The sequence below is a fragment of the Pelodiscus sinensis genome, chromosome 2, assembly GCF_049634645.1.
Source record: "Pelodiscus sinensis isolate JC-2024 chromosome 2, ASM4963464v1, whole genome shotgun sequence".
NCBI classification, from domain to species: Eukaryota; Metazoa; Chordata; order Testudines; family Trionychidae; genus Pelodiscus; species Pelodiscus sinensis.
The window spans coordinates 130,550,396-130,576,306 of record NC_134712.1 but is presented as its reverse complement, the minus strand read 5'-3'; the positions used below and the strand labels follow the sequence as shown (position 1 = coordinate 130,576,306).

General features: G+C 44.8%; 1 protein-coding gene across 2 annotated transcripts in view; it reads right to left on the bottom strand.

Annotated features, from left to right (window-relative positions):
- Positions 1–25,911, bottom strand: part of RETREG1 (reticulophagy regulator 1) — a 139,046-nt gene that overhangs the window by 90,180 nt on the left and 22,955 nt on the right. Inside the window, exons 1-2 of one of the 2 annotated variants that reach the window (XM_014579878.3) lie at positions 12,342–13,384; positions 7,133–7,239 (exon numbers count right to left, since the gene is read on the bottom strand). In XM_014579878.3, coding sequence (XP_014435364.1) covers positions 7,133–7,239; positions 12,342–12,343 — 109 coding nt within the window. In that variant the 5' untranslated portion in view covers positions 12,344–13,384. Of the gene's footprint in view, positions 1–7,132; positions 7,240–12,341; positions 13,385–25,911 lie in introns of those variants that run through there. The other variant, XM_075921450.1, reaches the window with a different exon arrangement.

Sequence of the window (25,911 nt, the reverse complement as noted above, 5' to 3'; positions counted from 1 at the left end):
GGACAAACATCCTGATGTCTCTGTGCCAGGTCACAGCTGGGGTGAGAAAACTCCTGGTGCATTGTCATAATCACTGGATAACGTAGGTGATGACATGTATTAAGATGGTATTGAGTAGGATAATATGTCTGTGCCTTGGAATGGAGAATTAAAAAGTTGATGAGACCACAAGGTGTCTCTGGTGTCAGTAGCTAGGTGTAGGAGAGAACGGCACCATGCTCGGTGCTGATGCTTTCTGTATTTCTGGCATAGAGATCACAGCTGGAGTAGTTGCCATCAGCAACGCCACGTGGGATGGTGCCAATAGACTGCTATCGTGCCACGGTGGGTGCTCTCAGGTGCTGCGTCAGTCGGCACCATACTCAGTGCCGAAGTCTGTGCGGCAGGCACTGAAAAGCCTGTAGCCTCCATACAAGCACCATGTGTGGTACATTTAGGGAGAGCCCGGTCAGCACCAGAAATACCTGGGGTATTGTACATGCTGAGGCAGGGTGGTTTCTCAGACTCTGTTGCTTGTTTCTCAGTTAAACGCCGTTTAGTCAACTGACAATCATGTCTTTGAGGATTTTTTAACTTTGTCCTCTTTGGTTTTTGGAATCCCCTGGGTATGTGGGAAGGAGGAAGAGTGTTGCCCTTTTTTGAGCATGAGCATTATTCAATTAAGGTTTCTATCTCTCGGAGTATGTGCCTTAAGTTTAGCTCAGTGTGGGCCGTCCCGTTCAGCATGGCAGTCCCCGAGACATTTAACATACTTGGCCTGGCTATCTGAGATCAGCATTGCCTCACTGCAGGCTGAGCAGCATTTAAAACTGGGTGAGCCCATCATCTCAAGTGGGTAGCCATAAGCAGTGGGAAAAACAACTTGGAGAAAATGAACAGGGGTTGTTGGCTTTTTTAAGGGGGAGATCTTGGAATTTAAACTAAACTACTTATTATTAAAACTATTGAGGAACGAAGAGCACTGAGGAGGTTCGTCTTGAGGACAGTACGAAGGAACTGAGAGGAGGATGGCTGTGCATGCGTGGTAGTGCCAAGCAATGCCTGCATGCCGCACATGTGTGGGCCACCTACCCAGTGCACTGCTAAGAAGAATCCAGTCTGTGGTGCTGGGACAGACCAACACCTGCTGTGGAGTACCCCAGGGACATCTCTCTCTCTCTTTCTCTCTCAGAAGAAGAAATGGTTTTCTGTAAACTTTATATCTCAAAACTAGGGATGTTAGATATCAATTAATTGAATAATTGTGTAACCACTTCAAAACTTAGCAGTTATGAGATTATTTGATAGTCTCTCCCCTGTCACCCTTCACTGCTGCCTCTATCTGTGGCAAGTCCAAGCTCCCCATAGACAGAGGCTGCTCTGGCATGCCACGGAGCATCTTTTTTCTGCGACAAGTGTGAGCCCGCTGTGGACACAGGCTGCTCTGAAGCAGCTTCCCCTGTTGTGTCTATCAGGAGACAGCAGTGCAGGGAGGAGTAGCAGGTGGCTCCATGGGATCCAGTGCTTCCCACCGGCGCTGACTCCCACTTCCTTCTCTCCCTCTCAACTTGCTGCCTCTAATACACAGGCAGTAAGGGGGGGTGGGGTGGAATGTATATAGTCTATAGGATTAACCCATAAACCGAAGCTTATTGGTAAATTGTGTAGTCGACTACATGTTGACATCCCTATTCAGAACAGTTTGAAATACTCATGACAAATCAGTGTACTTATTTAATATGGTCTGTCTTTAAACTAGAATGATTAGATACCCAATATGACTTTTTTTATCCAAATGTAATCTAATTTTCTAATCCAAGCCTCTGACCGCCACTTTCTATATTTGTCAGTATAACAATCTTGCCATCTAGTGGTGGCTATAGTTAAATAAAAGTAATTCTCCCACTGTGAGCTAACACATTTTCTCTTTTAGTTTAAATGGTAATTTGTTTTCTGATGTGAAAAGGTATATGATTCAAATTAAAGGAGATTCTTCATGACAAAACTCAATTAGTAGTTCTGGACTTTCCTGAACGCTTCCTCTGAGATCACTTGAGACATTTTATATTTGCTCAGATGAAATATGATTAGCCCATGATTTCATACTTAAAAACATATAGATTTATTAGTCTCATGTAACACTGCTGAACTGCCAAACATTAAAATAGGAGCGTATTTTTGCACTTTCAATCAGATCACTAATACTTGGTGCCAAAAATATTAGTGGTACTCATTACTAAAGATCACATAAAACTAATTACCTAACGGAAACAAATAGGTCTCAGCAATCTGAACTGAAGCAGCAGCACAAATAGGACATATACTTGCTTAATCTTCTGCTACTTTTTAGAGTATGTCTATATCACAATAAAAGGAACAAATATGTAGCATTAGGCTTATCAATAGGTATTATAATATTGATGGGCCTAGTAATTCCGGATTAGCCACTCATTGACTTACAATAAACTATTTCCTCTTTCCCTCTCCCTCGCCCCACCTTTTGTTCTAAAATCTGATTTATTAGTTTATAATGTGTTCACTTTCTTCATTGTATTCCTTTGTTATATATGGTCATGCCAATTCTCTTTCAGAATATGATCTGAAGAAGTGGGTCTGGCCCACGAAAGTTCATCACCTAATAAACCATCCTGTTAGTCTTTAAAGCGCTACATATTTTTTTCTTTTGTTTTACCAAGATCAGACTAACACAGCTACCTCTCTATTACTATTCTATATCACAATGTAAGTCCAGGAATAACAGAACTTGGGTTAGCAGGTTTTACAGTGTAGGGCTTAAGCACTTCGTTACTCATTTGTAAACACAGATTAGAAACTATTGAACTATGGGTTCTAATATAGAACTTCAATTCCTATGCTGCATTATGTAGCCCTAAGTCCAACTGCTCGTATCCCAGTTGACTTAGAGCCCTTCCAAAATGTGATTGTTCATTGTTCTTTCTTCAGCATGCCTGTTCATCAAGCTTCACTGTTCAGAAAGACTAAGAAAGTCAGCCTCGGGAATCATAGAATCATAGGACTGGAAGGGACCTCGAGAGGTCATCGAGTCCAGCCCCCCGCCCTCAAGGCAGGACCAAGCTCCGTCTACACCATCCCTGACAGATGTCTATCTAACCTGTTCTTAAATATCTCCAGAGAGGGAGATTCCACCACCTCCTTTGGCAATTTATTCCAATATTTGACCACCCTGACAGTTAGGAATTTTTTCCTAATGTCCAATCTAAACCTCCCTTGCTGCACTTTAAGCCCATTACTCCTTGTCCTGTCCTCAGAAACCAAGAGGAACAAATTTTCTCCTTCCTCCTTGTGACACCCTTTTAGATATTTGAAAACCGCTACCATGTCCCCCCTTAATCTTCTTTTTTCCAAACTAAACAAGCCCAGTTCATGAAGCCTGGCTTCAAAGGTCATGTTCTCTAGACCTTTAATCATTCTTGTTGCTCTTCTCTGTACCCCTTTCCAATTTCTCCACATCTTTCTTGAAATGTGGAGCCCAGAACTGGACACAGTACTCCAGCTGAGGCCTAACTAGTGCAGAGTAGAGCGGCAGAATGACTTCACGAGTTTTGCTTACAACACACCTGTTGATACAACCTAGAATCATATTTGCTTTTTTTGCAACAGCATCACACTGTTGACTCATATTCAACTTGTGGTCCACTATGACCCCTAGATCCCTTTCCGCCATGCTCCTTCCTAGACAGTCGCTTCCCATCTTGTATAGAACTGATTGTTCCTTCCTAAGTGGAGCACTTTACATTTCTCTTTATTAAACTTCATCCTGTTTACCTCAGACCATTTCTCTAACTTGCTAAGGTCATTTTGAATTATGTCCCTATCCTCCAAAGAAGCTGCAACCCCACCCAGTTTGGTATCATCTGCAAACTTAATAAGCGTACTCTCTATCCCAATATCTACATCATTGATGAAGGTATTGAACAGTACGGGTCCCAAAACAGACCCTTGCGAAACTCAACTTGTTATCCCTTTCCAGCAGGATTTAGCACCGTTAACAACAACTCTCTGACTACAGTTATCCAGCCAATTATGCACCCACCTTATCGTGGCCCTATCTAAGTTATATTTGCCTAGTTTATCAATAAGAATATCATGCGAGACCGTATCAAATGCCTTACTAAAGTCTAGGTATATGACATCCACCGCTTCTCCCTTATCCACAAGGCTCGTTATCCTATCAAAGAAAGCTATCAGATTAGTTTGGCATGACTTGTTCTTCACAAACCCATGCTGGCTATTCCCTATCACTTTATTACCTTCCAAGTGTTTGCATATGATTTCCTTAATTACCTGCTCCATTATCTTCCCTGGGACAGACGTTAAACTGACCGGTCTGTAGTTTCCTGGGTTGTTCTTATTCCCTTTTTTATAGATGGGCACAATATTTGCCCTTTTCCAATCTTCTGGAATCTCCCGTCTTCCATGATTTTTCAAAGATCATAGCTAAAGGCTCAGATACCTCCTCTATCAGCTCCTTGAGTATCCTGGGATGCATTTCATCAGGACCTGATGACTTGCTGACATCTAACTTTCCTAAGTGATTTTTAACTTGTTCTTTGTGTATCCTATCTTCTAAACTTACCCTCTCTCTGCTTGTATTCACTACGTTAGGCACACCTCCAGACTTCCCGGTGAAGACCGAAACAAAGAAGTCATTGAGCATCTCCGCCATTTCCAAGTTTCCTGTTACTGCTTCTCCCTCCTCACTGAGCAGTGGGCCTACCCTGTCCTTGGTCTTCCTCTTGCTTTTAATGTATTTATAAAAGGTCTTCTTGTTTCCCTTTATGCCTATAGCTAGTTTGATCTCATTTTGTGCCTTTGCCTTTCTAATCTTGCCCCTGCATTCCCGTGTTGCTTGCCTATATTCATCCTTTGTTATTTGTCCTAGTTTCCATTTTTTTATATGACTCCTTTTTTATTTTGAGATCATGCAAGATCTCCTTGTTAAGCCAAGCTGGTCTTTTGCCATATTTTCTATCTTTCCTACACAGCGGAATTGTTTGCTTTTGGGCCCTTAACAACGTCCCTTTGAAATACTTCCAACTCTCCTCAGTTGTTTTTCCCTTCAGTCTTGCTTCCCATGGGACCTTACCTACAAGTTTTCTGAGCTTATCAAAATCAGCCTTCCTGAAATCCATTACCTCAATTGTGCTGGTCTCCCTTCTACCTTTCCTTAAGATCATGAACGCTATTATTTCATGATCACTGTCCCCCATACTGTCTTCCACTTTCAAGTTCTCAACTAGTTCCTCCCTATTTGTTAAAATCAAATTCAGAACAGCTTCTCCTCTGGTAGCTTTTTCAACCTTCTGAAACAGAAAGTTGTCTCCAATGCAGTCCAGAAACTTATTGGATAGCCTGTGCCTCGCTGTGTTAGTTTCCCAACATATGTCTGGATAGTTGAAGTCCCCCATCACCACCAAATCTTGGGTTTTGGATAGTTTTGTTAATTGTTTAAAAAAGGCCTCATCCACCTCTTCCACCTGGCTAGGTGGCCTGTAGTAGACTCCTAGCATGACATCACCCTCATTTTTACCCCTTTTAGCTTAACCCAGAGACTCTCTACACAGCTATCTCCTACGTTCATCTCCACTTCAGTCCAAGCGTGTACATTTTTAATATAGAAGGCAACCCCTCCTCCCTTTTTTCCCTGTCTGTCCTTCCTGAGCAAGCCGTACCCTTCCATACCAACATTCCAATCATGCGTCCCATCCCACCAGGTTTCTGTAATACCAATGATATCATAGTTGTATGGAAGTGTGGAATTCCTTCAGCATACTTCTATAGCACAAGTTAATTGGGACTGAATCTACACAGCAAATAGGGTTTGAACCTTTGGTCCAGCATAACTCAGGTTCACACGCTTCACTCTCATAGGTATATCTACATAGCAAAAAAAAAAAAAAAAAAAAAAAAAAATCTGGGACTGGCCCATGCCAGCTGACTTGAGCTCCAGGGCTGTTTCATTGCTGCATAGACTTTCAGCTTCAGGCTGCAGCTTGGTCTCAAGGAATCTGCAGTGGGGAGGGTCTCACAGCTGTGGCTCCAGCTTGTCTGAAAGTCTGCAAAGCAATGAAACAGCCCTGCAGTCATACCCCAGGACTGCTGGCATGGGCCACCTGTAGGATCTTCTTTGGTATATAGATATATCCACAGTAGGGATGTAAGAGTTTAACCATTTAACTGATACACATTAGGGATGTTAGATATTGTGTATTTTAGTCATCGTGTAGCCAAAACAATTTGTAGTGGCTCACAGTAACTGAACTACTCCCTGAGGGCAGGGGCAGCAGCCAGTGCACTCCCAGATCTCAGCTTCACTCCCAAGGAGCCTCCTGCCACCCCACACTGTTGTCTCTGTATCAGGGAGGCAGAACTGGTTCGCTAGGAGAGCCAGTTTAGAAGTCCCCTCCCTGCACAGACTGGCTCCCACCTACTGCCCCATGCTGCTACCTCTAATACAGAGACAGTGGGGGGCAGAGGGTAGCAGGTGGTTCCATGGAGCAGAGCCAGCAGCTGGAACCAGTGCACATCAGAAACTGGATTATAGTATAAACTAGCTCCCAACATGCACAAGCTCCAGCTCCTAGCCCTGCTTCCAGGAAGCTGGGTGTGCTGAAGGATCTACAGTATTCGCAGCAAGTGTAACCATGTAACTGCTAAGATTACACAGTTACTTTTTAAAAAACATTTTTTACATCCCTAATCCATAGAGTCCTGGGGCATTGGGTCTGAGTCCTGGCTTACAGTTATGTGTGTGTAGATGCAAGGGGAGAGGGGATTAGGCTTGATTCTGAGTTCAAACTCTGGGTTTCCACTGTAGGGAAGACGTGCCTTCAGAGACTTTTCTGATACTTTGCAGGAAACAGAGTCATGAAAAAAAAAAGGGAAATTGCATAACAAGTACAACTCTATTTTAAAGTGATTTTTCACAGTACAATTTCTTTCTAAAACTTCTTCAGAAATTAGTGGTCACTTGTCTCAAAATATTATGATTAATACTTTTACGATGATATGTTATACACTCACAAAAATTAAACAAAAAAGAGGAGCACCAGTAGATGGGAGGCATGCATTTGTAGATTAAAGATAATTTCTGTACTGACATTTGCCTTACCTTTTATCCGAGACAATACCATATCCTTCATTATCTGCATAATTACAACTCCAAGTATTGCAAGAGAAGTTAGCTGATATACTCTCCAAGGGGTCAAAGCAAGGAACCTAGGGTCAATAGAAAAAAAATCTTCTAAATGTTTTAACTTACAGTACAGACTTACTTTATATAGGACCATGACTGTAACCCAACCTGAATGACCAAGAATAAACAAAATAAATGAATATTTACATTGCTTTAATAACTCCATTGAATTAGCTCCTCATTGTCATTTCCAAGAAGCAAATACCGAATAATAGTATAATATGGCCATTTTACCCTGATTTAAAAAGCTATATTTAAACATCTGTTGAGCTTGACAGCAGAAATACTCTTCAACAAAAAAAACATGAATCAACATTTTAGCTAAGCAGCAACAGGCAAAAAAAGCAAAGTATGTTCACGTGTTCCATACTCAAGTTTCCCCAGGATCTTAGGGAGTCTTTTTTTTTTTTTAATTAACATGAACAAAGGGTAGGTAAGAAGGAAAACAGAACTGCATGAGCTTGTTTACTTGGTGACATGGTACACCTCAGAGCAATGTGAATTCTAAGAAACACTTGCATGCTGAGCACTCACTAACTGGTCTCACAGACCCTGCTAGTACACACTAAAGAACTTTTAGTGTGCATTAACAGGGCTATTTGAACAAGATTACACTAACTGGTATCAGAGAACTTTTAATGTAACCTTTTAATGAACTTTTAATGTAACACAAGCAGGGTCTATATAGGTCAATTAGCATGTGACATACTCATGTGCATTAGCATTCATGTGCCACTGATGCACACTAACCACATAAACAAGCAATTCTGTTTGCTTACATCAGCAGCAACTCTAAATATTTAATCTATCATCAAACTAAATTCGTATAAAACTAAGCCCAATTACTTAATGTAGATTGTTCGAGCTTTATAGAAAAAGATCTCACTATTATATTGTTCATGGTATAGCACAATTTTATTTTAAAGAAATTAGTCAAGCTTTAATTATTTTTCTTTTTCATAACGAAATGTTAACCATGTCCATTCAAAAAAAGTTGGACCTAGAGCGAATGTATATGATTTATCACACTACTGCTGATCTTGGCATGCAAGTATCTATAAAAACAAGTCTCAAATTATTAATCTTCTCTCTTTCATTGGCAGATTTTTTCCCCCGCTAACATTACTCCTACAAGAAATGATCTGAAGGTTGACAGGATCCAAATTAACATAGATCCACATGCAGATCTTTTATCTATGGTTAATAACAGATCTCGTTAAAGGTGATGGGGTATGCTAAACACCTTTTTCAGTATAAATGGAAGGAGGATTTTAAAACTACTTTAAGTATTTGTAGCTGAAACAAAGGAAGCCACCATCCAAAACAGAGGCCCACATCACATGGACAAAGAGGAAATAAATATACAAAGGGTTTCTTAGGCTATGTCTACACTGCACCTGTAGCTCTAAATAAGCTACAAAATTTGAGCTATGCAAATTGCATTGCTTATTTTGAGTGAATTTCAAAATAGCTTATTTTGTAATTTGGTGCTGTCTACACAGCGCCAAATTTCTAAATAACCTGCTATTCCGAAAAATTTCTTATTCCTCGTGGAATGAGTTTTACAGTGATGTTGGAATAGCGAGCTTGCTATATTTTGAAATAATGGGTTCGCTGTTAAGACGCGGTATAGCTATCTCGAGATACCGGAGGTATCCCGAAATAGCGCTTCAGTGCAGAAGTAACCTTAGAGTAGTTTCAAATGCAGGGATTAGTGGACTAGTGACTTGCAGCTGTTCAAATCTGTATGCAAGCAGCAGAAAACAGGCTTTGGTGAGTTTACCCCAGGAGGGAACAGACACACAAAGCTCTGGGGCACAGTACTTGCTAGAAAAGCACACTGGATTTCTGACCATGGAAATTGCCTGATGTTTGTTTCTATTATGTTCAGAGAGACAGGATTTTGTGCACTTTTTGTAAACAAACAGCACTGCACCAACAAAATTCCTAATTCATATAATCTATTTCGCCTCCTAATGGAAGCAACCTGATAAGGCCCCAAATACTGGCTAACCACTTAGGCCCAAAAAAGAGAACAATATATAGTTCTGAAGTAAATTCACATTCTGGTTCTTTAAAAAAGTTATCCCACCTGCCCAAAACAATTCCTTAGTATTTCAAGGAGATGATTCAACCAAAATTAACCTAATATGCTACATTACCTAGTGATTACAGGCATGTGAAGTTAGTGTTCATCTCTTCTTGCAATAGCATAGATACTCCAACTGCCCAAGAGTCAATAGCTAGGTTGAGGGGAGAATTCTCCCATTGACCGAGCACTGTATACAACAGAGTGACCCCTCGGTCTGTTTGAGTCACTCAGTACTGTGGAATTTTCACACCCCTGAATAGTGTAGCTATATTGACCTAATTTCTTAGTACAGTATACACCAGGTCTCAGTATTTGACTCTGACTAATTTTTATAATTCAAATTTTTCCTATTCACAAGAAAACTAATCCTACAGAGTTAACACTATGGCTGTGTCTAGACTACAGGGTTTTATCAAAAAAGTGGACTTTTGTCGACAAAACTATACCCGCGTCTACACTGCCGCTGAGTTCAGTCGACATAATGTCGACAGAACTCAGCAGTTTTGTCGACAGCTGTATACCTCATTCTATGAGGAATAATGCCTTCTGTCGACAGAAGGCATTATTGAATGTACACTGTCCTTTGCGTCTACGCTGGCTTGCTTTGTCAACAGAACTGGCTGTACTCTAGATACTCTTTGTCAACAGAAGCTTTGTTGACAGTATCTGTTGACAAAAGCATGTAGACTAGACATACACTTAGTGTGTGAGTATATGTGTGTGTATGTGTGTGTTTGAGAGACAATCTAAAGGTCAAATTGGCATTTTGAATGCTTCAACATACATGCTTTGTACTTCAGAAACAGGTAAGCATACAGAGAATAATGCCATGAGGAACACATGCAAGTAACAGATCTCCTTAATTCAAAACTCCAAATATATGTTGTCCTAATATTTCCTCAAACAACATTTTGTACCATCAAAACAGAGTTGATTTAGACATGAGCATGTAATCTGGTTGTAGTGAAGACTTCTTTGTTTGCCCTGAAGCCTAACTTGTTGAAGAGACTGTATACAGCAAGGCTGTGTAAAGTGTGCCCTCTAAGCCAAATCTAGCCTGCCAAGCCACTAGATACAACCTAAGGATGCAGCAGGGAGCCTCAGACAGGCTCCCAGCTTACCCCCGCAACGTGCTGCTGAGAAAAGCAGCTGCTGTGAGATCCTGTTTGAACAGTTGCGAGCCTGAGGGAGTGGGGAGAAGCTTCACACACTGCCCCCACCCACAACACAATCCCATTGGCCAGTTTCTGGCCAGTGGGAACTGCCTGTTGTCAACAGGCAGCTTGCAAAGCACTCTTCCCCACCTCCCCTTAGGCTCATAGCTGTTCAAAGACCACACAGCCCTTGCAGCCAGTACAGGGGTGGGGCAGGCAGAGAGTCTGCCTGAGAAGGCTGCTGGCCAGGAGTCAAGCAGGTGAGTTTCCCAGCCAAAGCCGGGCTCTGGCACCCCAACCCCTTGCCCCCTCACCCCACATAACTCAAATCCTCTACCCCCTCTCCTGCACTGATATCTCCTCCCAGATCCTACACCGCAAATCCCTGCCCAAAATTACAATCCCTCCCGCCCTACTTCATAGTCCAAACCCCTCCAATCCTTCCTAGTCCCCTGTCTCAGGTCAGAACCCCTCCTGCTCAAGATCACAATCCAAACCCCTTTACCGCAAGTCCCCTGACCCAGGTCACAACTGCCTCCATAACCCAAACTCCCTCCCAGCCCCCACAGTCTCCCCTGTACCCCAATCCCTTACCGCAAGTTCGTTTCTGCACCCAGTCTCCATCACATACCCCTCACCTCCTCCATTAATATCATGGAAGAGTATGGCTCTTGACCACTTTCCAAATTCTTGGAATGCCCCCCCCCATCAAAAATTATTACCTACCCCAGTATACCATGGGAATAGTCCACATTATCCACTGAGAAAATGGAGTCTCATGAGCCAGTTGTCCAAGAAAAAATATTATCAATATTATCAATATTTTGTTTGGGAGATCTGAGTCTCTCCACATGCGTGAAGGAAGACTCAGCAGTCTGTGGACTCTTCCCTCTGTTTATGGAGCAGAAAAGGAGCCAGGCTGCTGTGGAGGAGTTTGATCCAGTTCAGAAGCTGTTATGTTGCAGTTACAGACTGGGACAGTAAGCCTTTGGAACTAAGATCTAGCAGGCTGCTTCTGATTGCCCTAGAGGGGAGGCCCTTTGGCTGTACTTGTGGCTAGAAGCTACTCTGCATCCAGCACACAGGAGACTGTGAGTAACTGGACATCTTTGGGAAAATGCTGCCTGGGACCGATCTCAGAGATATAAACTAACTCTGGGTTTGAAGAGAGGCAGAGATGCCTGGCCAACCCAGTGAACCAGAGCTGCTGCACAGCTTGGACCCACATACTTACAGAGAATCTCCATTACAGCTGCAGTTCTTCAAGCGCACCCACGCAAGCAAGAGTCCTGGACTCTGAGTCCAGGGGTGTGCACACTCTGGGGTGGGATAAATATTAGCAGTGCAAATGGCAGCTAGATAAGTTCCTTTTACTTCGGTGTACTTTGTTAATTAATGTGATTCACTGTTAATTTGTTCAATCCTGTTTCTTTAAGTTAAGTAAAGGTTGTTCATTCTAATGCAATCTATTAGATGTATATTATTTATGATTTGTAATTGTTGTTCTGGAGTTAGATCCAGTTTATTGTTGGAATAAGTTTATTCCTGGAGGTTCCCAAGGTACACCAGTAGGTGTGTTACAGGGCCAGCCAGGTGGAGGCATAGCCATTATATGTTCTTTATGAGCAAGGGACAACAGCAATGGGGTGGATAGGGTTTCCCAATTAATCATGACCACCACTGGGGTACTCAGGATCTCCTTTTATGTTAAAACCATCAGGCACCCAGGCACACCTGTGAGTGTGACCTGCTCCCAAGTAACCTGGGGAGGGAAAAGGGGGTTACATTTTATTCCACACATTGCTCATGAAAAGCGCTGTCATATGCATGGAAATCGGGTAAATGTTGCATTTTATTAATATTAGCAGAACTGACTTACATGGGGCCTGCGTGTTGCGTAGTCCTGCCTTAATCTTTGTAGTCATGCCCGTCAGTGTGAAAGAAGCTGTTTGCATATATTTTTGCATGTAAATGCAACCACAATTAAGTTGCGGCCATCGGCATGTGCTGTGAGTATCATTGTGGCCCCCGGTGCTTCCAAAGTTAGAATCACAGAATCACAGAGCTGGAAGAGACCTCAGGTGGTTAACAAGTCAAACCCCCTGCCTAAGGCAGGACCAATCCCAATTAAATCAACCCAGCCAGGGCTTTGTCAAGCCAAGACTTAAAAACCTCTAGGGATGGAGATTCCACCACCTCCCTAGCAACCCATTCCAGTGCTTCACCACCCTCCTAATGAAATAGTTTTTCCTAAAATCCAACCTAGACCTCTCCCATGGTAACGTGAGACCATTGCTGCTGGGTCTGCCATCCGTCACCACTGTGAACAGCCTTTCTCCATCCTCTTTGGAACCTCCCTTCAGGAAGTTGAAGGCTGCTATCCATACCCCCCATACACTCTTCTCTTCTGCAGACTAAACAAACCCAAATCCCTCAGTCTCTCCTCATAGGTCATGCGCTCCAGCCCCCTAATCATTTCGGTTGCCCTCCGCTGGACCCTCTCCAATGCGTCCACATACTTTCTATAGTGGGGGGCCCAGAACTGGACACAATATTCTAGATGTGGTCTCACTAGAGCCGAATAAAAGGGAATAATCACATCTCTGGATGTGTCATTAGCCTTGGCTACAAGGGCACACTGTTGACTCTCATCCAGCGTCTCATCCACTGTAATCTCCAGGGCCTTTTCTGCAGAACTGCTACTTAGCCATTCGGTCCCCCAGCCTGTAACAATGCTTGGGATTCTTCCGTCCCAAGTGCAGGACTCTACACTTGTCCTTGTTGAACCTCATCAGATTTCTTGTAGCCCAATCCTCTAAACTGTCCAAGTCACTCTGGACCCTAACCCTGCCCTCTAGTGTATCTACCTCAACCTCTAACTTAGTGTCATTCGCAAACTTGCTGAGGGTGCAATCCATCCCCTCATACAGGTCATTAATAAAAATGTTGAACAAAACTGTCCCTAGAACTGATCTTTGGGGCACTCCGCTAAAAACCGACCGCCAACCTGACATTGAGCCATTGATCACTACCCATTGGGCCCAACAGTCTAGCCTTAACTTGCTGGCAAGAATATTGCAGGAGACTGTATCAAAAGCTTTGCTAAAGTCAAGGTATATCACATCCACTGACTCTCTCATATCTACAGAGCCAGTTATCTCATTATAGAAGCTAATCAAATTGGTCAGGCACTACTTGCCCTTCGTGAATCCATGTTGACTATTCCTGATCACTTTCCCCTCTTCCAAGTGCTTCAAAATGGATTCCTTGAGGACCCCCTCCATATTTTTTCCTGGAGCTGAGGTAAGGCTGACTGGTCTGTAGTTCCCTGGATTGTCCTTCTTCCCTTTTTTAAAGATAGGCACTACATTTGCTTTTCTCCAATCATCCGGGAATTCTCCCAATCTCCACGAGTTTTCAAAGATAATAGCCAAAGGCTCCGCAATGACACTTGCCAATTCCCTCAGTATCCTCGGATGCATTAAATCCGGACCCATGGATTTGTGTATATTTAGCTTTTCTAAACAGTTCCTAACTTGTTCTTTCCCTACCAAGGGCTGTCCACCTCCTTCCCATGCCGCGTTGCCTAGTGCATTTGTCTGGGAGCTGACCTTGTCTGTGAAGAGAGACAAAGAAAGAATTCAGTATTTCAGTTTTTTCCACATCATCTATCACTAGATTACCTCCCTCCTCCAATAAGGGCCCCACACCCTCTCTGATCAACCTCTTATTGCTAACATGCCTGTAGAAACCTTTCTTGTTATCCTTTCACATCCCTTGCCAGCTGCAATTCCAATTGCGCTTTCGCCGTCCTGATAACTCCCATGTATTCTCGAGCAATATATTTATACTCCCCCCTAGTCATCTGTCCAAACTTCCACTTCTTGTAAGCTCCCTTTTTGTGTGTAAGTTCATCAAGGACGTCCCCGGTAAGCCAACCTGGTTGCCTAACATATTTGCTTTTCTTGCTGCCCATCGGGATGGTTTATTCCAGTGCCCTCAATAAGGTTTCTTTAAAATACTGCCAGCTCTCCTGGACTCCTTTCCCCTTCATGTAAGCATCACAGAGAATCCTGCCCATCAGTTCTCTGAGGAAGTCAAAGTCTGCTCTTCTGAAGTCCAAGGTGTGTATTTTGTTACTATCCTTTCTTCCTTTGGTCAGGATCCTGAAATCTACGATCTCATGATCACTGCTTCCCAGGTTGTCACCCACCTCTACTTCCCCTACTAGTTCCTCCCTGTTTGTGAGCAGCAGGACAGGCATGGCCCCTGGTTGGTTCCTTCAGCACTTCTACCAAGGAGTTATCCCCAACATTCTCCAAAAACTTCTTGGATTGTCTGTGTACTGCTGTATTGGTCTCCAAACAGATGTCAGGGTGATTCAAGTCCCCCATGAGAACCAGGGCCTATGATCTGGAAGCTTCTCTCAGTTGTCCAAAGAAAGCCTCTTCTACCTCATCCACCTAATCCGGTGGTCTATAGCAGACCCCAACCACAACATCACTGCTGTTGCTTCTACCTCTAAATTGAACCCATAGACTCTCAACAGTCTTTTCTCCCTCTAAATACTAGTGTAGTTGTGTGGCCTTGCCTTACACTCTGCCTCTTCTGTCTTGGAGTATGATAATCCAGTACTGTCCAACTGGAAGGTCTTCCTTCAAAGTATGTCAGTATTCTTTGAAGTTCCACACCAAGAACAGCAGAGGCTACATCAAGGAAGCTCTGACAGGGAACAGTAGTCTCCTATGCTGCACAATTTATCCATCTCATGTAGGACACAGACTAGAACAAGGCAGCAGATAGGCACCACCAGAATGAATATCTAAGGCCGTGTCCAGACTCAGGGGTTTTTTCGGGAAAAGTAGCCTTTTCCCGAAAAAACTTCCCCTGCGTCCAGACTCAAGCCGCGTTCTTTCGAAATTATTTCGAAAGAACGCGGCTTTTCTTTCGATGGCGGTAAACCTCATTTCACGAGGAAGAACGCCTTCTTTCGAAAGTTCCTCTTTCGAAAGAAGGCGTTCTTCAATGTAAAGAGGCCGTCTTCGAAAGAGAGCATCCAGACTCACTGGGTGCTCTCTTTCGAAAAAGCGGATTTCTCTTTCGAAAGATCCGCCTGCAGTCTAGACGCGATCTTTCGAAAGAGGCTTTCGAAAGAGCCTCTTTCGAAAGAAGCCTGCAGTCTAGACATAGCCTAAGAGACAAATTTAAGGACAAATTAGCCTAGGTAGACATTCCCATGATTCTGGGTTACCTTCATGGATCTTGTCATCTATATAGACAATCAGTTACAGGAACAAAGAGGAAAAAATTGATTCCTCGCAACTGTGCAGTCCAGGTACTGTGCTTCTGCTTTGATGAATCAGGTCACTCCATTTCTGCCCTTTATGAACTTCAAGGAGTCAGGGAGAAGAGCCCCCTCACATTTCAGTTTTGTCTGGAATGCACTCATAATCCTACCCAAGGGCTTCCTCTTCTAGTTGTCAGTTCAATTGCACATACCTGGGGTGCTCCTACAAAATCCCATCTTACCCTAACTGACTCAGGTGTAGCTCACTGCTTCATTAATGCAGATATCCTGCAGATTTCCATGAAACCTAAGGTCCTTACCTTTTATCTTCTGATCCAATAAAGAAAGAAACAGCTCCCCTGGAGATGGTTATTCAGGGGTATGCAGAAACATTATAGTTTGATATGAGTCATTTACCATACTTTCCCCTGATCCTTGGTATCTTCTGGCAGGTCTGCCACAATCCACTCACTCAGAATCATAAAATCACAGGATTGGAATAGACTGTAGGAGGCCATCGAGATAAACCCCCTGCTAAAAGCAGGACCAATCCCAATTAGATCATCCCAACAAGGGCTTTGTCAAGCCAGGACTTAAAAACCTCTAGGGATGGAGATTCCACCACCTTTCTAGGTAACCCATTCCATTGCTTCATCAGCCTCAGAGTGAAATAATTTTTCCTAATATCCAACCTAGACCTCCTTCACTGCAACTTGAAACCATTGCTCTTCATTCTGTCATATCTCATCACTGAGAACAGCCTCCCTCCATCCTCTGTGGAACGCCCCTTAGAGTAGTTGAAGGCTGCTATCAAAAACTCCCTCACTCTTCTCTTCTGTAAACTAAAAAAGTCCAAATCCCTCAGCCTCTCCTCATATGCCATGTGCTCCAGCCCCCTAATCATTTCAGTTGCCCTCTGCTGGACCTTCTCCAATGCATCCACATCCTTTCTGTAGTGGGGGGCTCAGAATTGGACACAATACTCCAGATGCGGCTTCACAGTGCTGAATAAAGGGGAATAATCACTTTCCTGGATCTGCTGGTAGTGTTCCTACCAATGCACCCCAATACGCTGTTAGCTTTATTGAATACAAGGGCACACTGTTGACTCTTATCCAGCTTTTCATCCACTGTAATCTCAAGGTTGTTTTCTGCCAAACTGCTACTTAGCCAGTCAGTCCCCAGCCTGTAGCAGTGCTTGAGAGTCTTCTGTCCCAAGTGGAGGACTGGGCACTTGTTCTTGTTGAACCCACATCAGATTTCTTTTGGCCCAATCCTCCAATTGTCTAGGCCACCCTATTTCTAATCTCCAGTGTATTTACCTCTCCCTATAGCATAGTATCATGTGCTAACGTGTTGAGGGTGCAATCCATTTCCTCTTCCTGGTCATTAATAGAAATGTTGAACAAAACCAGAGCGAGAAGTGACCCTTTGGGCACTCCGATTGATACTGACCATCAAGCAGACATCGAGCTGATGATCACTAATTGCTGAGCCCAACCATCTAGCCAGCTTTCTATCCACAATCCACTTATCCAATTCATACTCCCTTAACTTGCTGGCAAGAATATTGTGGGAGACCATATCAAAAGCTTTCCTCAAGTCAAGGTGCAAATTTCTAGAAGGGGAAAAATACTTCTAGAAGGGGAAAAAGGCCAGCGTGGGAATCCCCCAATGCTATAGAGGTAAGTAATCGCTTTCAGGCTCTCTCCAAAGGCTCTACAGTGCTGAATGCTTTGGAAGGGATCTCACAAGGAAGAAACCGGAAGGCAGAGACTTATGAGGAGAGGCTGAGGAAGTTGGGTCTGTTTAGTTTGCAGAAGCAAAGAGTGAGGGGGAATCTGATAACATCCTTCAACTTCCTGAAGGGAGGTTCCAAAGAGGATGGAGAGAGGCTGTTCTCAGTAGTGACAGATGGCAGAACAAGGAGCAATGGTTTCAAGTTGTGGTGGGAGAGGTCCAGGTTGGATATTAGGAAAAACTATTTCACTAAGAGGGTAGTGAAGCACTAGGGAAGTAGGGGAGTTTCCATCCCTAGAGGTGTTTAAGTCTCGGCTTTACAAAGCCCTGGCCGGGTTGATTTAGTTGGGACTGGTCCTGCCTAGTGCAGGGGGTGGACTTTATGACCTTCTGAGGTCTCTTCCAGCTCTATGGTTCTATGATTCTAGGTGTATCACATCCATTGTCTTTCCCATATCCACAGAACTAGTTACGTTGTCATAGAAGGTTATCAGGTTCATCAGGCATAACTTGCCCTTGGTGAATCCATGTTGATCTTTCGTGATGATTTTCCTCTCTTCCATGAGCTTCACAATGGATTCCTTGAGGAACCTCTCCATGTTTATTCCAGGGACTGAGGTGAGGTTGACTGATGTGTACTTTCCTGGATTCTGCTCCTTTTGTTTTTTGTAGATGGACACAATACTTACCTTTTTCCAATAGTCTGGGGCCTTCCACAATCGCCATGAGTTTTCAAAGATAATGTCCAATGGCTCTGCAATCAGACTGGACAACTCACTCAGCACCCTCAGATGCATCAGGTCCAGCACCCTTGGATTTGAGTATGTCCAGCTTTTCTAAATAGTTCTTAATGTGTTCTTTCTCCACTGAAGGCTGCCCACCTCCTTCCCATACTCTGCTGCCCAGTGCAGCAGTCTGGAAGCTGACCTTGTCTGTGAAGACAGAGGCAAAAAAAGCATTGAGTACTTCAGCTTTTCTCACATCATCTGTCACTAGCTTACCTCCCTCATTCAATAAGGGTCCCATACCTTCCCAGAGAACCGTCTTATTGCTAACATGCCTGTAGAAAGAAGAAGTTACTCACCCTGTGAAGTAACAAATGTTCTTTGAGATGTGTCCCTGTGGGTGCTCCACTCTTGGTGTCAGGACCCATCCCCGCGCCACGGCTCAGAGAACTTTCATAGCCATACTCCGCCGGACCACATATGCGCGGCTTCTCTGCAGCGTCGTTCGTGCCTTTGATCAGCCGTGCGCGGTCCGGCACCCGCTCAGTTCCTCTCACCCGCTCATCTGAAAGAGAAAAAAACAATTCCAGAGCGGGGAGGAGGGCGGGTCATGGAGCACCCATGGGGACACATCTCGAAGAACAATCGTTACTTCAGAGGGTGAGTAACTTCTTCTTCGAGTGGTCCCCGTGGGTGCTCCATTCTTGGTGAATTCGGAGCAGTACCCAAACTTCCGGAGGGCTCCGGAATTAAAGATTGTGATTACAATTCAGTACTGCCCTAGCCACTGCAGAGTCTGAAGCAAAATGATCATCTGCAGCATAGTTCTTCATAATGGTGCCATTAGAGGACCAGGTTGCTGCTCTGCAAATGTCACGAAATGGGACTTCTCTTAGAAAGGCTGTAGTAGTTGACACCGCTCTGGTGGAATGGGCCTTAAGTGGATTCAGTAAAGGTTTGTTACATAGTTATGCATGAAACTATCAGTTTCAAAATGCACTGAGAAGTCAATGGTTGACCTTTTGAATAGTCCACTAATAACACTATCAAGTGGTCCGTTTTCCTAAAGTCCCGCATTCTGTCGATGTAAAACACCAAAGCTCTCCTTACATCGAGTGTGTGCAGCGTTGCTTCTTGCATTGAAGTATGAGGTTTAGGGAAGAAGCATGGAAGGGCAACCGGTTCATTGATGTGAAAATCAGAAGAGACCTTTGGAATAAACGTTGGGTGGGATCTCAGCATTATTGATTCTTTAGTAAAAATTGTATAAGGGGATGAAGCCATGAAGGCCACTATCTCACTTACTCTACGAGCTGAGGTAAGGGCTAGAAGAAACAAAAGCTTGACGAAAAGTATGTGTAATGGAATTGTGGCTAGGGGTTCAAAGGGAGGGCGAATCAAAGTCTCCAAAACTAGGTCCAAGTTCCACGAGGGCGGAGGCAGCCTCCAAGGTGGATTGAGGTTTGTGAGCCTTTTCAGAAACCTTTTTGTAGTGGGGTGAGCGGATAAGGAGACCCACTCGTCCATACGGTGAAAAGCGCTAATTGCTGCTAAATGCACCCATAAGGAGGCTATTGCCAGCCCGTTGTCATGGAGCCGTAGGATGTAATCCAACATATGAGATAAGGTTGCAGAGTGGGGGTCTAGATTATTGCTCGCACACCATGCCCGGAATCTGGCCCATTTAGCTGTATACGTTGCTCGTGTAGAATCTTTTCTACTGTGCATTAACACTTGCTTGACCCGTTGTGAACAGAGTTGTTTGGTATCGTTGAACCAACCAACATTCCTGCAGTGAGGTGCAGGATCTCGGGTGGCTCAGTGATCCACTGTCCTGGGTCAGAAGATTCAGGAGGAGCAACAGGGAATATGGTGCCCTTACCGACATCTGATATACCATTGAATACCAAGGTTGGCGAGCCCATGCTGGGGCTATAAGGATTACTCAAGCTGCTTCCATATTGATCTTCTCGAGGATCTTGGGCATTAGAACCACTGGGGGAAAGGCGTTTAACAGCGACCTTCCCCAATGGAGAAGGAAAGCATCCCCCAATGAGTGACGTCCTATTCCTGCTCTGGAACAATAGGTGGGACATTTCGTGTTGTATTCCATTGCAAATAAGTCTATTGTTGGAAATCCCCACCCGGAAAATATACGATTCAGAATGTCCGTGCGGATCTCCCATTCGTGATCATGGGGAAATCGCCTGTTGAGTGAGTCTGCTATAGAGTTGTCAGCCCTTGAAAGATAGGAGGCTGTTAGAACCGTAACCGGATGCTCTCCGCACAAAGAGAACGAGATTGGGCACCCCCCTGCCTGCTGATATAAAACATGGTTGCAATGTTGTCTGTTAGGACTCTGGTCGTTGTATTCCTTATCTGGGACTGAAAATGTTTGCAAGCATGGCATACTGCCCGTAGCTCGAGTACATTGATATGTAACAGCATTTCCTGTGTAGACCAGCGACCTTGGACCATAAGGTTCCCCATGTGTGCTCCCCAGGTGGTAAGGGAAGCATCTGTGGTTATTTGCTTTGTAGGTTTTGGGCGATGGAACGGGATGCCCACCAAGAGATTGTTTGGCTCAGTCCAGCTCTGAAGAGACTCTTGTACGTACTGCGGTAGCACTACTGGTCTGTGAATGCTGTGCTTCGCTGAAATGTAAATCGTGGCTAACCAATGTTGGAGGCAGCGAAAATGTAACCTTGCGTTTTGTACCACGATGGTGGAGGCAGCCATGTGGCCCATTAGCTGTAAGCAAATGTGTGTGGGAATCATTGGAGCGTGCGTCAAGGTGTGTACAAGATCCTGGATTGCTGCAAAACGTTCCCTCAGTAAGTAAACACGTGCCGCAATTGAGTCAAGTCGTGCCCCTATAAAGATCAGATCCTGAGACGGTACCGGTGATGATTTTTTTGCATTTATGAGAAGGCCCATATACAATGGACGCTGTTGCTACCATCTGACATGCCTCCATATACGTGTGGCCCCCGATGAGGAAATCCTCTAAATAAGAGAATATCATCTCCGCTGTGGTGCGTAAGTGGGCCGCTACTACCGCTAAAGTTTTGGTGATAACCCTGAGGGCACACGCCAGGCCGAAGAGTAGTATCCTGTACTGGAAATGCTTATCTCCCAGCTGGAATCGGAGAAAGCATCTGTGTGCCACATGAATAGCAATATGAAAATAAGCGTCTTGCAAGTCGAGGACTGCAAACCAGCCTTTGTTCAACGACGGAATAATAGTTGTTAAGGTCACCATCTTGGAACGATGCTTTCGAAGGTAGAGATTTAATTTGCGAAGGTCCAAGATAGGTCTCCATCCTCCTGTCATCTTTGGGGTGAGAAAGTATCGGGCGTAAAAACCTTTTTCCCCCAAACTGCTTGGGCACTCTCTCTATTGCCCCGATAGTGAGCAGGCGCTGAACTTCTTGCCATAGCGGCTGCTTGTGAGAGGGGTCCCTGAAAAGGGACAGGGTAGGTGGAGTAGTAAGGGGAATGGAGACAAAGGGGATGGAGAGACCGGACTCCATAACTTCTAGTACCCATTTGTCTGAAGTGATGTTGGACCAATGGTGGTGATATGAGCTCAGACAATGGTGAAAGATGGAAAGATTTGTTTTCTGTGTTGATTATGGAAACTGTGCTTGGACTGTGGTTGGACAATTGATTGGATGAACGGTTTTGTTGGGGCCGCTTTCATTGAGGGCATCGTCAGAGACGCAGATTTTCTAGGGCACAAGACTGTTGCCTTTGGAAACTGTAATCGTACCTTTGTTAATAAGTGTAGTAGCGTCTACACCTAAAGGGAGGCGTGTACATCCCTCGTGTACCTAGAGTGGTCTGAGAATCTTTGCCCGAATGAAGGACTTCGTCGGTGTTGGCAGCGAAGAGCTTATGCTTCTCAAAGGGTAGATCTCGACCTTGCTTTGGAGCTCTCTTGGGGCTCCTGCAGAGAAAGCCATGACGATCTTCTCATGACAATACCCGTAGCAGTGGCTCATGCAGCTGTGTCAGCCACATCCATGGCAATCTGCAGTGCAGTACTACATGATGCATACCCTTCTTGCACTATTGCCTTCAGCAGTGGTTTCTTAGTATCTGGGAGATGATGTAATAATTCGGCTAGTTTTGAATAATTATCTAAATTATGGTGCGATAGATGAGCCGAATAATTTGCAATACGTAACAGTAGTGTGGCCGAAGAATAAATCTTTCTACCAAATATATCTAATTTTTTATTGTCCTTATCTGGAAGTGTGTTTCTGTACTGCGGCGCTTTAGCTCTACGTTGCGCCGTGTCAACTACGATCGAGTTAGGTTGGGGTTGACTGACTAGAAAATCCAACCCCTTAGCTGATACAAAGTATTTTGTATCGGTCTTTTTACTTGTAGGTGTAGCCGATGTTGGGGTCTGCCATATCTCGTCCGCCACTTCCATAATTGCCTCGTCAATCGGTAAGGCGATGTTCGCACGCTGTTGTGGGCGCAGATTCTTTAGGAGGCGGTGTTTTTTAATCGGGATGTCTCCCAACTGTATTTCTTGAGTGCTTGCTACCCTCTTGAACAGGTCCTAAAATTGCTTCAGGTCATCCAGTGGAGAGATGTCGTCTGGGAATATCGCCTCATCCGGTGATGAAGAGGAACAGTCAGTTGGAGAAGTTTCCATCTTAGGGTCTTCTGCTTCAGACAGCTGCCCCCTCTTCCGGTTTGGATTGGTCATGCTGGATGGTTGGACTCTTCGATGGAGGAGGTGAGTGTAACTGTTGTGATTCCTGAGGTAAGTATTGCACACTCGGTGATTGACAGTTGCAGGAAGATCCCTTATAAGACAGTGGAGTGTGGTTATGATGAGGACAATCGTAGGACTTACGATGGTGCCCATAGTACTGTTCTGAGCATGTCGGGGAGGAGTGACATGAGAACTGTGCACTACTGTGACATACGTAATAAACACTGCATGGAGAGCATCTAGTAGATCCGTGCCTTGATGATCATCCAGGTGTGCGAGAGCATGAGTGGGACCGTCGTGCTTCTAGATACACTTTGTCTATAATTGCGTCGCCTGTATGTTACATGGACAAGAGAGACAATACACCCATGGTACTGCTGATGCCTTGGCAGAGAGGGGGATGGTCCTGGAGAAAAAAATGTAGAGACAGACCTCTCCCTTGCATGAGTTTTTGCCAGTGGTTTCCTAGGTGCTGAAGCACTCTGTTTCCATGGCAACTGGGGAGCTCGGTGCTGACTGAGGGCAGCCCGGTGCCGAGGAGATTAGCTCCGGCGGTGGTGTTGCCAGTGCTGGCAGTATGCCCTATGCCGATGTTGCTGCCGGTGTCGATGGTGGCGCAGCAATGTCCGGTGCCGCAGGGGTCGGTGCCGCTGAAGCCGGTGCTGATTGGCTCATCAGTTGCGCCACTGGTGCTGTTGGTGCCGATGTGGCTCGAGCTCTGGTGACCCCCTTGTGCAAGAGCCTGCAGAGTGTTGGGACCCTGCGTTGGTCACGTTAGAGGCTCCTGGCTTTTTTGAAGATGCTGGCGGGAGGCAGTGCATTGGAGACGGCTTGGTCCTCTTTGAAATGGCCGCCCCGAGAGAAGCCGCTCTGCACTTATGGTCAGAGTGCTTGGTAACGGCTGAGGCAGGCATGCTGTCAGGTTGCAATGCCTTCCCAAACATTAACATTTTCAATCTCATTTCCTGCTCCCTCCGAGCTCTTGTCATGAACTTGCAACAGTGGGTGCACTTCTGAGGGACATGTGATTCGCCCAGGCACCCAATACAAGCATCATGGCCGTCAGAAGCCGGCATGGCTTCACAGCAGAGTGAACACTTTTCAAAACTGGGAGACCCCGGCATTCTCAAGGGCTGGTAAAGGTAGCTGAGTGCTGACGTTCCCCTTAGTCCCCGTCTTCCGCTGCCTGTTTTTGTTGTTGTTTTTTAAAATGATTAGCCGCAGCGGCTTCCTATGTAGTTCTGAAGAAAAAAATTTTTTTGAACAAGAGATAACTGTAGAACAAGAACACGACTAACAAGGAACTTCTAAACTATTTACAGATAGAGAATGATTTTTAGTTTTTCCCAAGAGAAAGACTAGAAGAGCAAAGGGAGCTTAGTCCGTCACTGGAGGTGGTTGAGAGGAACTGAGCGGGTGCCAGACCGTGTGTGGCTGATCAAAGGCGCGAATGGCACTGCAGAGAAGCCGTGCATGCACGGTCCAGCGGAGCACGGCTATGACAGTTCTCTGAGCCGCCAGGATGGGATCTGACACCAAGAATGGAGCACCCACAGGGACCACTCACATTCCTTGCTAGCTGCAACTCTAGTTGCACTTTGGTCTTTCTGCATACTCAAAAAATATATTTATACTCTTCCATAATCATCTGTCCAATTTTCCACTTCTTGTAAGCTTCCTTTGTGCGTTTAAGTTCACCACAGACGGGATGGTTTCTCACCTTGTGCAGTAACTGGAATTCTTCGAGATGTGGCCCCGTGGGCGGTCCACTTAGGCTCCCTGCTGTGCACATGGCCCTGGAGATCTTTCAGTAGCAGTCTCCCGGCCACCGGCGCGTGTTGTGCTATTGCGCAATTGCTCAGAATGACAGGCATGCACTGGCAGCAATTCCTTCCATTCTTTCTCTACGTTGGACAGTTGTCAGCCCGGAGCAGAGGGGAGGAGGATGGGTGTGAAGCAACCATGGGCACACATCTTGAAGAAATACAGTTACTGCACAAAGTGAGTAACTGTCCCTTCTTTTGGATGGTCCCTGTGGGTGAGCCACTTAGGTGACTCCACAGCAGTATTCCTGCTTGGCGGTGGGTGCTCCGTTATGCTGGATTGGCAATTGGATAGTATGGTACGTCCAAAGCAAGTGCCAGAGTACTGAAAGGACTGAATAGCAGAATGATGTGCGAAGGCAGTGGCCGAAGCTCACATTGCAGGTCTGCAAATTATGGCTATTCCCCTGTGAAGAACAGTTGTGGTATATACTGCTGTCATGGAATGCGCCCGTATGACAGCTGGTTGCTGCCTGTGTTTCTAAGGGTAAGCCAGGTGTATGCATGTAGAAATCCAGTTGGCTATTCATTGGTTGGAAACGAGGCATGCTCTGGACCTGGCTGTGCACGACCAGTGTGAGAGTACACCAGACATCTCGTGTACCTACAAGGTAAAAGGCTAATGTCCTGCGAACTTCCAGAGTGTGCAGCCCTGCATTATATCTGTCCTCATATGGTTTCAGGAAAAACCCACAGAGGAGAACAGTGGTTCATTACCATGGAACACAGTAGGTATCCTGCGCAGGAATTTTGGGTGGATGATTCTGTCCTTGTGGAATTCCCTGTATGGTGGGTCCGCTATGCATACTACTATCCGTCCCACCCTCCTACCATATGGTATCTGTACAAGAGAAACTCCCAGTAGAAGGTGAATTAGCGGGCAAGTTGTGAGTGGCATGAAAAGCCATCTCATGAGTAAGTCCGGCACTAGAGATAATTCCATAATGGTTCTGGGTCTCTACGTGGTGGATAGAAGTTCTGTATCCTTTTCAAGGCATCTGTTTACTGATGGTTAGTGAGACCAGAGTACCCCATTATGGTTGGACGTACCACGAATATAGCTACCTACTGTAAACTGATAGAACTAAATGATAGTCCTGTGCCACACAGGTGGAGAATATACTAAAGTACAGCCGCTATCC